Here is a 15,307-nt window from a genome sequence, read left to right on the forward strand (position 1 = left end):
AAAGTGCATTGATCTGCAGTAACCTTACCTTTTGACCATCTGAGGATTGTACAGATAGATCTTCATAAAGTGCTTCTCCTTAGCATGGTAGCCATAGAAAGGCCTGTCAAACAAGAGAAAGACCATATTGAATACAATGGCATACTCTATCTGAATAGGATATTAAAGGGGTAAATACTATAACAGTCATGTTTCACACTGTTTGGTGCCAATCTCATCATTTCGGTAATCATGAGGTACTCACATGCCAGAGACCAGCACCACCTTGAAGACATGCTGGGTGCTGGATGCCGGGTTTCCCATTGCAACGTTGAGTGCCCTGTCGATGCTGAAGGCAACCTGCCGCAGGTAGCGCTCTGGCTGCTGGCTGTAGCCATCATATGGTACATAGATGTAGGGGAACACGCCATGGAGGTGGAGACATGTTTTCTGGCCTGCAACACAATAACAAACAATCTATTGAACTCTGTTGATCAGGCCTATATTTGTTTCCTTAACCCTCTGTTGTGAAAATCTTTCATTTTGTATTAATTTGAAAAGACAAGGGAGGAAAAACAACATTTAAAAAAAATTATCAAATCATCAGTTCAGGTTTGATTCACTTAGACAAAAATACTGAAAATAAAATGAATTTAAATATCTCAGTGAGCTACTACCATCCATTGATATCAGACTGCATCACACACACACTCTAATGTTGTCCTCAGTGAGCGTGATCCTAGATGTGATGTGAGTTTGCAACTATTACAACAACAAAAACATCTCACTCTCATGCAACTTGTATGACCCAAAATATGACACTGTTTTCCCTTCACGTTATGTTTGTACAACCCAATATTAGAACTGCATTTCCTTCAATCTGTGCTCCCATTTTATCTGGCACCTGGTCACCAACCTGGTATAACTTTAGGGCTGCAACTTGTGATTATTTCCATTGCCGATTAATCTGACGATTATTTACGCAATCAATTGATAAGTTGTCTCTAAAATGTCAATTACATGTTGAGCAGTGTTTCCCAAAGCCCAAGATGACGTCCTCAAATATCTCATCTAATCCACAACCCCAAGAAAGTCAATTAACTGTCATAGAGGAAGAAAGAAACCACAATTCACAATTAGAAAGCTGGAAACACAAAGACTCTTTACTGCATAAGAGAGAAGAACAGTCAGGTCAACATGAAGTTAACAAAGGCTGAGGGTGCTGAGGTCACTTCTGACTCCCCTGCACCAGTGACTGACAGACAGGCTGATAGACAAGCTGATAGACAGACAGACAGGAGGAGGCAGTGTTGAGCATGAGCTGGACTTGCCTGCCTGCACATGCCCAGAGACATGCCTGCCTCCCCAATCCTTTCCATCCTTGGGAAAAAAAATACTGAAATGTCATCTGAATGCCATGCTCATTGAGGGCAGTGCTATGAAATATTACATTTAGGAAAGGGTTATAAGGGTATAAAGTACATATCTAAAGTTGATCTGTTCCCTACCGTAATCACCGATCAGCGCAGCCTCAGTTTGGAGAAGCAGAGAGCTGCTCCAGCCCAGACGCTCAGCTTTGTACGGCAGTGAACGGAGTCCAGATGCAAAGGGAAATTTAACCACCTAAAACAAGGCTCACCTAAAAAAAAGTCAGACCGGCCTTTCTTTTGGCACTACATTTTCTCAACCGCAGAACCTCCGTATCCCTACGCAGTTGCGCTAATGCGTAGGGATATTGAGGTTCTACGGTCTGTTAAGTTTTCGTTTTCATCGATAGTAAACCTCTCGTCCAGCAGCTGGGCCTCACTCTGTATTTCGCTGCTCGCAGATCACCTGTTGCCCAGTTGCGCTAATGCATAGGGATATGGAGGTTCTACGGTTGAGAAAATGTAGTGCCAAAAGAAAGGCCGGTCTGACTGCGATATAAAGCGGTGTGAATTTTCTCTATACAACGTACACTTGAACTGTTATAGATTTTTTTAGGTGAGCCTTGTTTTAGGTGGTTAAATTTCGCTTTTTCTCTGGACTCGTTCACTGCAGTACAAAGCTGAGCGTCTGGGCTGGAGCAGCTCTCTACTTCTCCAAACTGAGGCTGCGCTGATCGGTGATTACGGTAGGAAACAGATCGACTACAGCTATGTACTTTATATGACCCCACTTCAAAAAACACAAACTATCCCTTTAAGCAGAGTCTGGTAATTCTGAGCAGAATGAGCCATCAAGCCTCAAAACCCATCCTTATTGCTGTGTCGATCCAAGCAACCTGCATGCATCACAAGGTAGGCTGTGTCCATCTTTGAATGGGGAAAGAGGTAGGGCTGGGCGATTAATTGAATTTCAATTTCGATTTCGGCTTCCTTCGATCATGAAAACATGATAATCTTAATAATACGATCATTCTGTCGCACGCCGTGTCTTGTGTGGTAAATGCAGCGAACCCTTCCATCTCCACCTGTGCACTCAGCTCCGCCCCGCCCCCGTCTGAAGATTTTCGTTTTTAGCGAAAAACGTGTAGAAGATGACGGTAGAAGATGGCAGAAATGCAGCCTTTGGTCGGGAAGAAAGGTAAAGCGAATTCTGTGGTGTTGAAACACTTCGGTTTCGAGGAGTCTGACTCGGAACAAATGAAGATACTGTGCAAGATACGTCACGTCTGCACCTCAAGGGAACACCACCAATTTATTTAACCATTTAAAGTCCACACACAGAGTAATATATGACCAAGCAGTGAAGGAACAAAAAAACTCAAAAATGAAAAGCTCCTCGACTCCTGCCACCGCCACACAGTGCTCAATTAAGGACACACTTCACAATGCCACCGCATATCCACCCAGCTCCCACAGGCTTAAAGAAATAACGGATGCCGTCACATACATGATTGACAAAGACATGTGCCCTATCAACACCGTTAGTGACCCGGGGTTCAATAAACTGATTAACACATTGGACAAGCGGTATGTGTTACCATCACGTCACCATATCAGCAGAATTGCACTGCCTGCCATTTATGATGAATGCCGCGGAAAAGTTGCAAGAGAAGTGTCAACAGCATTATATATTTGCCATCACAATGGACCTATGGTCGAGCCGCACCGAGATAGTGTTTAGTTTTTACTTTTACATATTATCCAATTCAGTGGTTCTCAACCGGTGGGGCCCGCCCCCCTGGGGGGGCACGGACACTCTCTCAGAGGGGAGAGTCGAAATGCAAGTGGTTGGACTATTATAACACACAAACAAATCATCCTTCTGGCGACTTTTTTTGTCAAAAGCGACTACTGACAAATCTAGCGACTTTTACTGGAGACTTTTGTGGTGTTTGGAGACTCTGACTTAAAAGCACGTATCACTCTGCAGTTACTGTGCTCAACGAGCAGCGGGTGCTGCCGTGAGTCCCTCTCCCGTCCAAAAGCACTCACAGGCGGTCAGTCCCTCAGTAGCCTCACGCAGCAGTCCCAGCCTGCCGTCAAAGCAGAGAGGAGACACACAGCACTCCGTGTCCAGGCTGCAAATGAATCGCGGATGCGCATGGCCGCCGCCGTTCCTGCCCTGGCGAACAGAGCGGGGTGTAAATGTACCGTATATTACCAACTAATAGCCGGGTTTCAATTCACCGCAGGGTCCCCTTTAAACTCCGGGTGCAGGTGTATATTTTGATAAATAACTGCCGGTTCCAAATAAATGCCGGATCTAATTATTATTATTTTTTTTTAAAACAAGGAAGAAGACGTGACCACTGACACTGCACGTTTTTGTTCTTCGCCTTTTTCACATATTGTTCTTGCTTTCTGTCAGTCAGTATCACATTGATGATCGCCATGGCTCTGTTGTAAAATATGCAGAGGAAAACTCTCCGTTTCTCTGTCGACCCCAAGAGAGTGAGAGATGGGCGAAAAAAATCAAGCTGAGCTTCAGCATCTGTCCGAGGAGGACAGCAACAGGGCCAGGCTGCCTGCTAGAGGGAGGAAGAAGGCTAGTGAGGAGCCTGAGATAAACATGCGGGAATTAGTTATCAGCAAACGGGCACGCCAAGAGAGAGTGTCCCGCAAAATGATCAGGAGGAAACAAATGTACGCCACCGTGAGTGACAGCAGAGATGAGGAGTTTTCAGCGAGGGCTGGTTGGCTGAATCATTTCCTCCGCCGCAACAACTTCACTTGCAGAAGGATGCCAGAGAATTCACAGAGAAGTTGGCGAAGTTTGTGACATTATCATCCAGGATTTTGTGAGGAAGGAATTAAAAGCCTGTCCCAAATTGCCGCCTGATCCCAAATAAACGCCTGGTCTGTTATATGGTATTTTACGGTATGATAACTCTCCCGGCCGGGGAGAGAAACATGCATCACAGTGCTCAGCTGCAGACACATCAGAGAGGTGACGAGACGCGACTCATCATGACTGACAGGCATCAAGGCCACTCAGCGTTACCTTAACGACCCGCCCCCAGCTATTTCATTCACAAAAAAAGGGCCTGTGGCAATTCTGGACAGTTGTTTTTTTCTTTTTTTTCTTCTTCTTCCTTCATGGGCCCCTGACGGCCTGTGGGGGGGAAGAGGAGGGGGGGGGGGGCAACTGCAATGAACAAGCTTTGGGGGGGCCCAGCTTGCAAAAGTTTGAGAACCCCTGAATGAATTCATTTTATTGATATATTTTTCTCTTATTTATTTGCATTTTTCTTGTTTTTCAGGTCAAACTTATCATATTAAAAGAAATACCAGAGTTCAAAGTTCAATAAGTGCTTGTTCTCAAATCAATTAATCATCATCTTTAATAATATTGATTGCAATATCAATCAAAATAATCGTGATTATGATTTTTGCCATAATTTTGCAGCCCTAGAAAGAGGTTTGAAATACTTCAATCAATAACTGCCAGTTTTTAGTGGTTATTATGCTTTCATAAGCTAATCACACAATCTTCTCCTTACACCAACAAGAAGCCTATTTTGCTTCTTAAACGCAATCTTAAATGTAACTATTCACAACTATGTTTCTTTAGTTTCAAACAAGTAAAGTTATTATTTAGGGCTGCATGATATAGTCAAAAATCATAGTGGTTATTTACACAGATATTATGATTGCAATATGATTCACGATTAGTGGGAGGGATTATCATAATTCGATTGTATTTGGATTAATTGCGCAGCTTTAATATAATACAAATGTGAATGCATTCATATTTGAAGACAGTTGAAACAAGGATGATGAATGGATGATGATGAATGGGTGTAGGCAGTAGGCAATTTAAGTGGGGATAACCCCCCCCCCCCCCCCCCCACCACCAACACCACACACACACACAGCTTTGGCTGCAGTTGCTAGGCAACAGCAAAGCAGAAGCCCCTGAAAGCCAGCAGGAGAGATAAACAAGTGATTCTTTCCACCCAGCTGGTCAGGCCAAAGAAAGAGAGATGGAGGGAGAAAGTCTAAGAAAGCAAAAGAGTCAATTAAAGTGTGGAAAGATGATAATGACAGCGTATGTGGATATGTGGATGTGGATGAGAAAGAAAAGAGGAAAGAGAGTGAAAATAAAAAAGGAATACAATGCAGACAGCATAAGAGTGATAAAGACAGAGGGTGTACATGTTTGGGTGTGATTGAAGAGGCAGTGCAGAGAACAGTGCGTTTTGTATGGACTGAACAAAATTTGCTTCACCTTTCAAAGAGAACATCTGCTGCTGCAGTTGGATGGCTCATCACTGTCATGTTGTCAAACCAGAGACTGGCCAATTAGCCAAGAGCTTTCTGAAACTGACATTATGAATCTATAAATTGATCTGCATGATGGTATATTGAGTAAATTCCTCCACACATAGCCTTTTTTAGATTAGCACTTTAATGCACCAGAAAGTACAATGAATCACACCAAACACAAAGCACCAGCAAGATCAGATGTATGTATTCTCTTGAGAATTCATAGTGAATGAAAATTGCATACACTTGACCAGATCACATTTCAGACACAGTGGTCTGGTAAGGCCACCTTATACCCTACAACAACCCGCAGCTGGGAACATTTTTCTCTCTTCTCCCCTGTCACATGCTTCTTTCCTGCTAGAGGATTTGTGAATGATAGGGGCTGTGACAGCTTCCAGGCCCTTCGCTCTGGTGGGAGGAGAACTGAGGTGGAGGAGGTCCACTCTACCAGGTGCCTCCCTCAGGACTCATCCACACGTAAGAAAACAATCTTTTTTTCCTGCGTATTCTCTGCATCGTTTAAAGAATATTTGCGTCCATACGGATCCACTGAAAAGGACCGAAAACGCTGTAGTCCATATTCCAGGCCTATAGGTGACGATTGAAATTCACCAAAAATGGAGAAGAAGAGACGGAGCAAGCGCACAAAGCTTGCGCGCTGTAAACAAACAGACAGTAGAACGAGAAACCGAACACAAGAAGAAGACGAAAATGGCTAGTGCCATGAAACCAGAATCGCGTGGACCGCTAATGCGGTCGAACTGCTGCTGCGACTCACACTCAACTACAAGGCGAGTAAGTTGCAAGAAAGGCTCAATATCTTCTGCGACACAAACACGAGCATGTAGTCCGCCATTGTTGTTGTTGTTGTTGTTGTTGTTGTTGTTGTTGTTATGAGAGGTCGCGGGGTTCAGAGGTCGGAGGCTAGAGGTCGAGGGGTGGGGCGATGGCGTCATTGTTTCGGAAAGTATGCAGATTCGCTGTCCACATGAGAACGGAAGGACTGCATTTTCAGATTTTTCCACCCTGAGACCCGTTTTCAAAAAAGTGCATTTTCAGGATACATGTGGATGGTCGGCCAAAACGATACAAAACATGCATTTTCGCAAAAGAGCATTTTAGTGTGGACGGCCTCTCAGTCTCTTCATCTCCCTCCTCACACTTCCTTATGGTGATCTGCACAGCAGCACAAGAGGAAGCTACAACCCCACACCCCAGCTGGGTAAGTAAGTCAGCCAACAGTTGGCCATGCTACTATTACTACAGGCAAATTTCGCATATAAATAACAGAAGCACCCATTCTTGGTAGAATGATATCACCCATCCACACATAACACTACAACATTATAAGCACAATAACATGCTTAGTATACAGCCTGTAGCATAAACTGGAGTCTAGTCAGCATTAGTGCAAACACCTGTGTGAGTGACATCACAGAAGTGACACTGCTCTGACAAGGCATGGTTTCCTAGGATCAGAGCAGACAGTCAGCAGTTATGAGTCATGCTGCTAACTTTTGCTTGGCAGTGAAGTCTGTTTCCTCTGTCAGCTGGCCTGCCTGGTAACCAGCAGTGCTTTCCACAAGCGCCGGCTGCCGGCCATATAGCCGACTACACAGTTAACTCCAGCCGGCTACTTTAATGACTATTATTTTTCGATTTTAATAAAGTTAAATGTTTTTCTAACAGACTGACAATAATGTCAAACTGAACCGCACTCATTAAAATTGTGATTCGCTGTGCTTGTACTGATAATAATCACAAACTACTCCGATCATCGCCGACTTCATTGATCACAAGGGAGAGAAACTCATCCGCGGCCCCGACACGCGGTGTGTGTGCGCACGCACTCAGCGGAGTCAGTGTGTCGGCCGTCGGAGGCAAGAAGCAGGGCTCACCATAATACGCTTATTTTGTCACCGGTAATCCACTCTTCTCTTCCAGCGTCCATTTAGCAATACCTGCGACACGTGCTGGCATCAAAAAACACTGTCGGTTGTACAAATGAAACCAAACGGACTCTAAGAGTGTATTTTCATTAGTTGCTAAGGGAGAAACGTTCACTGAGTGTTTAATTGTGTAGCCACCACTGCAGACTGTGAAGGTGTCATGCACCGACAATAAGATATTTACAAGCCCAGAACGCCTCATGATGCAATATTATGTGAGCTTGTATAGCCTATTATTCATTATTTTCAGTGCGCAAATCACAGTTTTTATTGGTGCATTAGCGTCTGGCATACTTACACTAATGAATAAAAGAAGATGCGATATTTTGTAATAATAATAATATAATATATAGAGTAGATATTGATGCTGATAATAATAATAATAATAATAATATTAATAATAATAATAATAGAGCAAATGTCTGAGAAATTAATATAGGCTGCCTGCATCACCTGTTCTACACTTAGGCTAATAATAATAATAATAATGTAACATTATTATTATTATTATTATTACATTTAAGACCAGTATATAAGATCGTACCCCCCCCCCCCCCCCCCGGCTGGCTACTTATGTATTATGGCTGGCTAGTCTGTGTATGGAGTTTAAGACCTCAAGTTTAAGACCTCAAGTCATACCATTTTATACCAAAATGTGTGTGCAAAACGCAGGTAAACAAGACACTTCATAGCACCGGGCTGTAAAAGTGGCAAAAATTAGCATGTCCACCTGGGTGTTGCGTTTCCAAATAACACCTGGGACTCCTGTAGAGCCATCTGAGGCAGGAGTGTTAGGGAACTGTACCCATAGTAGGCATTTTGTACCAGGTGGGTAAGGGGTATTAGAGAGTGCTGCATTTAGAGGAGAAACAGTCAAATGTAAAAATCTGTCTGTGATTGTGCTGAGGGACACAAAGGTTAATAAAATCAGTGTTTGTGTTAAGGATTAGACCTCTGAAACTGGTGTGTGGAGAAATTGCCCGCAATGGACTCCGGTCAGAGAACACACATCAGTCATCAGTTGAGTTTAGGCTCTTTACTGACGCAGTACAGTGATGCATAATGATTTAGTTGCTGGATTAAACAGAAAACAAAGCATACATGTTTGAGTTATTACTCCTTCTTAATTAGTATTAACAGACCTTAACTGAAGGCACTTAAGGAAAATAAATGAGGTCTGCGCATTAACATGTGAATAATAAACATTAACTGTGCTCACACTACTGAGGGCAGTTAGCTAGTCAGTTAGCTTAAACAAGGCTAATATCTTAATAGGCTAATTATGTAAACAACTTCTGAACAACGTTATGAATGCACAACGAATGCACTTAACACAGAAAATTTCAAAATTTCAAAAATAAAAGTCAACATAAATGTCTCTGAACATGAAGAATTCACAACAGCCACCCCCACATTTGAGCAACAAATGCGAAAGATTAGGAATTCTTCAAAAGGTCTTTGATATCATCCTCAAAGGCAGGGAGCTGAATCAGGCGAGCAACTGGTCTTGTGTAGACTTTTCCCTTTACCAGCACCTCTGCTGTTCTAATACGTCCATCCTGCCTGGTGACTGTTTTAACAACCCTCCCGATAGGGAGCTCTGGGGAGTGATGGGTCAATGATCAGGACGACTGAATCAACAGCTAAGTTACCCGATGACTTCTGCCACTTCTGTCGTGCCTGAAGGGCAGGCAAGTAGCTCCGGGTGAACTGGTTCCAAAACTGGTCAACAAGCATCTGACAGTAACGCCATCTCCGCCGCCCCATGTCTGCTGGGACATGGGCTACTTGAGGAAGCACAGCATCCTGCCGCCCGATGAGCAGCATATAAGGCCTGATGGGATCAGGGTCGGCGATGTCAGCTGACACATACCCTAGCGGTTTCGAGTTCAAGATCCCCTCCAATTCCACTAAGGTTGTGTATAGGATGTCTTCAGAAACTGTTTAGCAACTCACCGCCACTTGGAGACCGGTCTTGATAGAACGAACTTCCCTCTCCCATGCTCCACCGAAGTGAGAAGCATTTGGAGGGTTAAACGCTCTGTGCCTGATTGCAGCAGATGTTCATCCAGGTCTTTGATGAGAAGCTTTGTTGCTGGGTGCCTTGGATCTAGCACAATAGGATGGATCTCTCCTATGTTTGGGTTATGCAACCTTTGAAGCCTCCCTCCGACCTGGAGCAGGCATGTTGAAGGGTCCCATTCTGGAGCAAGGCTGGCCAGAAGACTGTGATTTAGCACAGGTTTCTACACTTTGAGGGCAGTAACTTCTTCTAGGAAGCTATGAGCTTGACACCCCCTCGACAGTAGGATCTCGGCATCTCTGTGACTGATGGGTCGGCTGTGCCCTGAGTCTAATGCCATCCCTTGAGCCTGATGTGCTTGTTGAGTTGCTTTTACCAACTCTTTCCACATACTGAATTGAGAGGCATCAGGGAGACTGTGGTCAGACTGTACTGCTGTGAAGCAGCAGAAGGTGATGCCTTTCAACTCTGAGGAGCCCACTTATGTTGCCTTCTCTGGCTTCTTTGGCCAGTGTTCAGCACTCTGCTTGAGGAACGGGGGCCCTTGGCCCCAACGACCAAGCCCTGCCAAATCCAACAGTGGCTTCCCTTTAATTATGTTGTCTGCTGAATTATTATGGGTGTCCACATACTGCTAAGCCAGACGGTCAGTCAGCTCCTGTATCTCTGACACACAGGTTCCAACAAAGACCTTGTATCTACAGGAGTCTGATTGGAGCCACTCCAGCACTGTGGTGGAGTCAGACCACAGTGCTGTCTGCCTGATGATGAGCGTCATCTCAGTCTCTATGAGTCTCCTTTCACATTTGAACCGATACGGTACCAATACTCGGTACCTGCGAATCGGTATATATATATATATATATATATATATATATATATATATATATATATATATATATATATATATATATATATATATATATATATATATATATATATATATATATATATATATATATATATATATATATATATATATATATATATATATATATATATATATCGGTACCTGTTTTCGGTACTTTTTTGCCTATATGTGGTAATTAAAATTATTTTGTATATAAAAAAAATTGTAAAAACTTCTGAATTTTGAATATTTGTTTAAGTGTCTATCCATGGTCACATTATGCTTAATTTTTGATGATCTAAGTACTAATAATAATCATTGCGACAAAAAATTAACAAAGTCAGCAAATCAAGATAAACTGCAGCAGCAGTGAGCCTGCTTTCTTTTTTTCAGCAGTATAGAGATATACTCCATGAAAGAACATTATAACATATGATATTGTATAAAATAACATTTAATTATAGTAAAAAAAAGAGTAAAGTTGCAGTGGGCTACTATTATAAATACGCACCATATATAGTTTTAATTATTATTATTATTATTATTATTATTATTATTATTATTATTATTATTATTATTATTATTATTATTATTATTATTAGTAGTAGTAGTAGTAGTAGTAGTAGTAGTAGTATTTTTCTGCATATTCTTGACTTTGAATGGGAGCATCTGTAACGCTGCAGTTTCTCGTCGGGCATCAATTAAGTATTTCTGATTCTGATTCATATATTATGAAGTCAGTTATTTAAACTTAAATTTAATTAAACAAGTTGACAGTATGGTAGATGTCACATTTACATGTCAGGATCTGGTTATTATAGACACAGATTAAATATTTAACTGTCATGTATAATCACAGTAACAGTGTTACATACATTAGCAGCTATAAACACTTGTTAAACAATATAAAAATACATATTGTGGTTTGGTGTGGACCTGTAGACTGAACATATAAGAAGTAGTTAATGTTTATAGTCATCAGAGAACGTTACGTTGTTTTTGGTTCGTATCCGTTTCCTGAATTAACTTATTAACTTATGGCACTTTGTAGAAGTGAGCTTTATAAAGTTCACTTCATTGACTCGTATTAGTTCACGGGGCTGAGCTGCCTCCTCCCATGGCGGCGACGTTGACATACGGTCCAGCGCTCAATGAGGCGTCTTTGTATATATGTCTATGGTGCGACCCACAGCCGGGGAGTTTCAAAACCAGGAAACAGCTGATCACAGCAGTCAGTCCATCACTTTATCCGCGGACGTCAAGATGAGCAACTGGACAGCCGCTGAGAGATCCAGGAGATGCTAGCGTCTCCTAGGTCTCTGTAGCTGTCTTCGTTGTCCGCTTGTGTCGTAGCACCAAGCTTATACTACTTTCAAATTAAAAGCCACCGCTAAGAACCCAGTTCTAAACTCCAATGGGGTGCAATGTAAAGCTCTTATTTTGAAGACAAATTTGTTGTCTTTCTGACAGAGAATGCAACGTACTTTACGTTCAGTCCCTGTCCCGTCCATACCGTACTTCCGCTCTAACTGACGCCCGTGAAGGTGTGTTCAGGTACCGAAATGTGGTACCGATTGACTTCACGTGAATCGATACTCGGTACTTCGGGGGGAATTCGGTCGGTACCAATAAAAGTACCGAATTCGGTACCCATCCCTAGATGGTGCTTGCTATTGGTGTGTCCTGACTTTGCCTAAAGTCAATGATCAGTTCCTTAGTTTTTGACCCATTGAGATCCAAGTGATGATCGTCGCACCATTTAGTAAAAGCAGGTAGGGACTGACCGTGACCTGAGTCTTGGCCCTGGAGTCAGAAGGGCAGTGTCATCTGAGAATTTTACAAGGTAGCTGCCCTCTTGTGACGTTCTACAGCTGTCTGTGTACATAATAAAAAGTAAGGGTGACAGGACGCAGCCCTGGGGTGAGCCTGTGTTTGAAAGCCTGATCCTGGACATGCGTCCATTCACCAACACCTGCTGGATTCTGTTTGTAAGAAAGTCTAAAAGCAGCACTGAAAGCTGATCTGGTAGCTTAAAATAGGATGCAAGGTGGTCAATTAAAATATGAGGCTGCATCTTATTAAAAGCAGAAGAAAAATCGGCAAATAAAATCCTTGCATGGGATTTTGGTTTCTCTAGGTCAGCGGTCCTCAATAGCCCGCCGGCCTCCTGTTTGTGGCCCCCGAACTGTTATTCCTTCATCATGTGTTTTGGTTGGGTCAGCACTGTACACCAGGACTTGTCTTCATGCCAACGATACACATACAGCTGGGTCACTCACCGCTGCGATCGCAACTTTTAACTTTCATTTTCGTTTTCGGAGCAGTTCGCGTATTCATATTTCGCCAGTGGTAAGAGTTTGAAATGGCGTTTTCCAAGTAAACTGCTATAACAAAGTGGACAGTGAAAATCGGCCACTCATAGAAGTAGGAACTTAAAATTTGCATTCATTCTTCCTCCAACCAGGACACGACCCACGGATCTGACGGTGCTGCAATAACACACACTTACGTTGTTTAACAGGTATCAGCAAGTCTCATCATATATTTTCACAAGAAGTGTAATGGACGGGGAGTTTCTCCCGGCAAACACCCTTTTACTCACGGTGCCAACATTTTTATCATCCTTGTTAAAACTCAACACCATTAAATCACAGAACAAATGACGTGAATTAACCCACAACCATCTTACATATCATCTTATTCACAAACACATTCATGAACCATAATTACACCAACACCAACAGAATACCCAAGAGTCATTGCGCCACAGTCCACAAGGGGCGTTACAATATGCCAGGGAAGCTGTGATGAAGATTTCCAATTTGAAACAGCGTTATGAGACGAAGCATAGGAAATGAGACATTTCCTCAAAATTCAGAGATGAGCACAACACAAATAAATGCACTGAAATCGTCATATCAAGCTGCAAGCAGGATTCTTGTCACATCTATGTCACAATGAAATAAAATAATGCATGACTGAAGTGATGGACACAATGTTTGAAGGCAAACAAAAAGAGGAAATATTCAACGATGTATTTTAATTTATGTTAAAATGGAAATTACATTTTATTTTAGTTCGTATTTTGTTGTTTAGAATGAAAAGTACATTTTGTTTTGAATATTACAGTATTATTGCATGTGGCCTGACCGACCTCAACACATGGACCTTTGAGTCATTGAAAAAAATCTTTGTGGCCCTTTAAGATTTGTATTTGAGTACCCCTGCTCTAGGTGCTTGTACACTTTATCTAGGATGAAGAGTTTTGCATCATCGACACCCTTACCAGCTTGATAAGCAAACTGTAAGGGGTCTAATTTTCCATCTGTAAGAGAGACCATCTTATCTTTTATAACCTTTTCGTAAAAAATCTTAATGACAAGTGACGTAAGTGCAACTGGTCTGAAGTCACTTGGCTCCTTGACATTTCTAGATTTGGCAATAGGCACTATGGTGGAGGTTTTCCAAATTGTTGGTATCTGGCCGCATTCAGCACACATTTGAAAAAGTTTGGAAAAAGCCTCACTGAGCTGCGCGGCACAGTAACGCAGTGTGCGTCCGCAGATGGCATCGGGGCCTGCAGATTTCCTCATATTCACCTTTTTAAGTAAATTTGTCACACATTCCTGTGATATCACAATAACATTCTGAGGTACCAATGAACTTTTAAGCAAGAAGACATTGTCCGAATAGTCAGCTATCTCAAAACGAGAAAAAAAAAGAGATAAAAGCATCCGGCAGGTCTAAATCATCTATCCCATTCAGGCTGATAGGTGGTTTTTCATCATTAGCATACTGATTAATGGATGCCATGGTTTTAATACCATGCCAGGCTGCCTGGAGATTGCCACTAGTGTACTGCAACTAAATTTCCCTATATTTTGCTTTAGCTTTCCTTATTTCATTACGCACTTCTCTAGAGGCCATCTTCCTCTCCTGGGGATCCCCTGTGAAGTAGGTCCGTTTCTTTTTATTTATGATTGATTTAAGTTCCAAGTATCCAAGGCTTGTTATTTGGATATCTAATTAGCTTTTTGGTTGGAACAACTGAGTCCACGCAGAATGGATATAAGAAGAGATTGTATCAGTCAGTTAATTTATGTCTTCAACAGTATCGAAAAAAACATTCCAGCTTGTGCATTCAAAATATGTCTGGAGGGCTGAGATACTGTCCTTAGACCAACATTTCACAGTTGTCTCCACTGGCTGGAAGTGCTTGAAGGAAGGTTTATACACAGGTTCAAGAAACACACTGTTATGGTATGAAGCGCCGAAGAAAGGCATAGGCAGAGATTTATAAGCACTGCCCACAGAACCATAACACAGATCAATCATTGAGTAGTTTTGTGTAGTGGCGCAAGACACATATTGTTCATATGTTTTTAAAGTTCTGTCCAGCTTGCAGTGGTTAAAATCTCCAAGAATACATTTTGGAGCGTCTGGGCAGATCGAGTCCAGCCTCTGTGTGACATCAGCTATCGGCTGGGTAGCTGCAGAAAGTGTTGGCCCGTGGGTGAATGTAAACAACAGTGAAAAACAGCTGTTGGAACTCCCGAGGCAAGTAGTACGGGTGGAGAGCGATAGTCAGCAGTTCAATATCAGGGGTGCAAATACTTTCACGGACTATAATGGTATTACAGTACCGTTTGTTGATGTAGAAGCACACACATTGACTTGAAATTTGGCACACAAGTCCAGCTCGATGTGCTCTACAAAATAGCCTCTTGGACCATAAAGCTCCGCCTACTTAGATTTTTTGCTAATTTGCATAATGGGAAAAACAGTAAAATGAATAGAACTTTGAAAGTTT

General features: G+C 42.3%; 1 protein-coding gene across 5 annotated transcripts in view; it reads right to left on the minus strand.

Moving 5' to 3' along the window:
* Nucleotides 1-15,307, minus strand: part of rev3l (REV3 like, DNA directed polymerase zeta catalytic subunit) — a 180,158-nt gene that overhangs the window by 101,547 nt on the left and 63,304 nt on the right. For all 5 annotated transcript variants that reach the window (XM_030405547.1, XM_030405548.1, XM_030405546.1 and 2 more), the window contains exons 2-3: nt 245-434; nt 29-103 (exon numbers count right to left, since the gene is read on the minus strand). In XM_030405547.1, coding sequence (XP_030261407.1) covers nt 29-103; nt 245-434 — 265 coding nt within the window. The remainder of the gene's footprint in view (nt 1-28; nt 104-244; nt 435-15,307) is intronic.

This window comes from Sparus aurata, chromosome 22, assembly GCF_900880675.1.
Source record: "Sparus aurata chromosome 22, fSpaAur1.1, whole genome shotgun sequence".
NCBI lineage: Eukaryota > Metazoa > Chordata > Actinopteri > Spariformes > Sparidae > Sparus > Sparus aurata.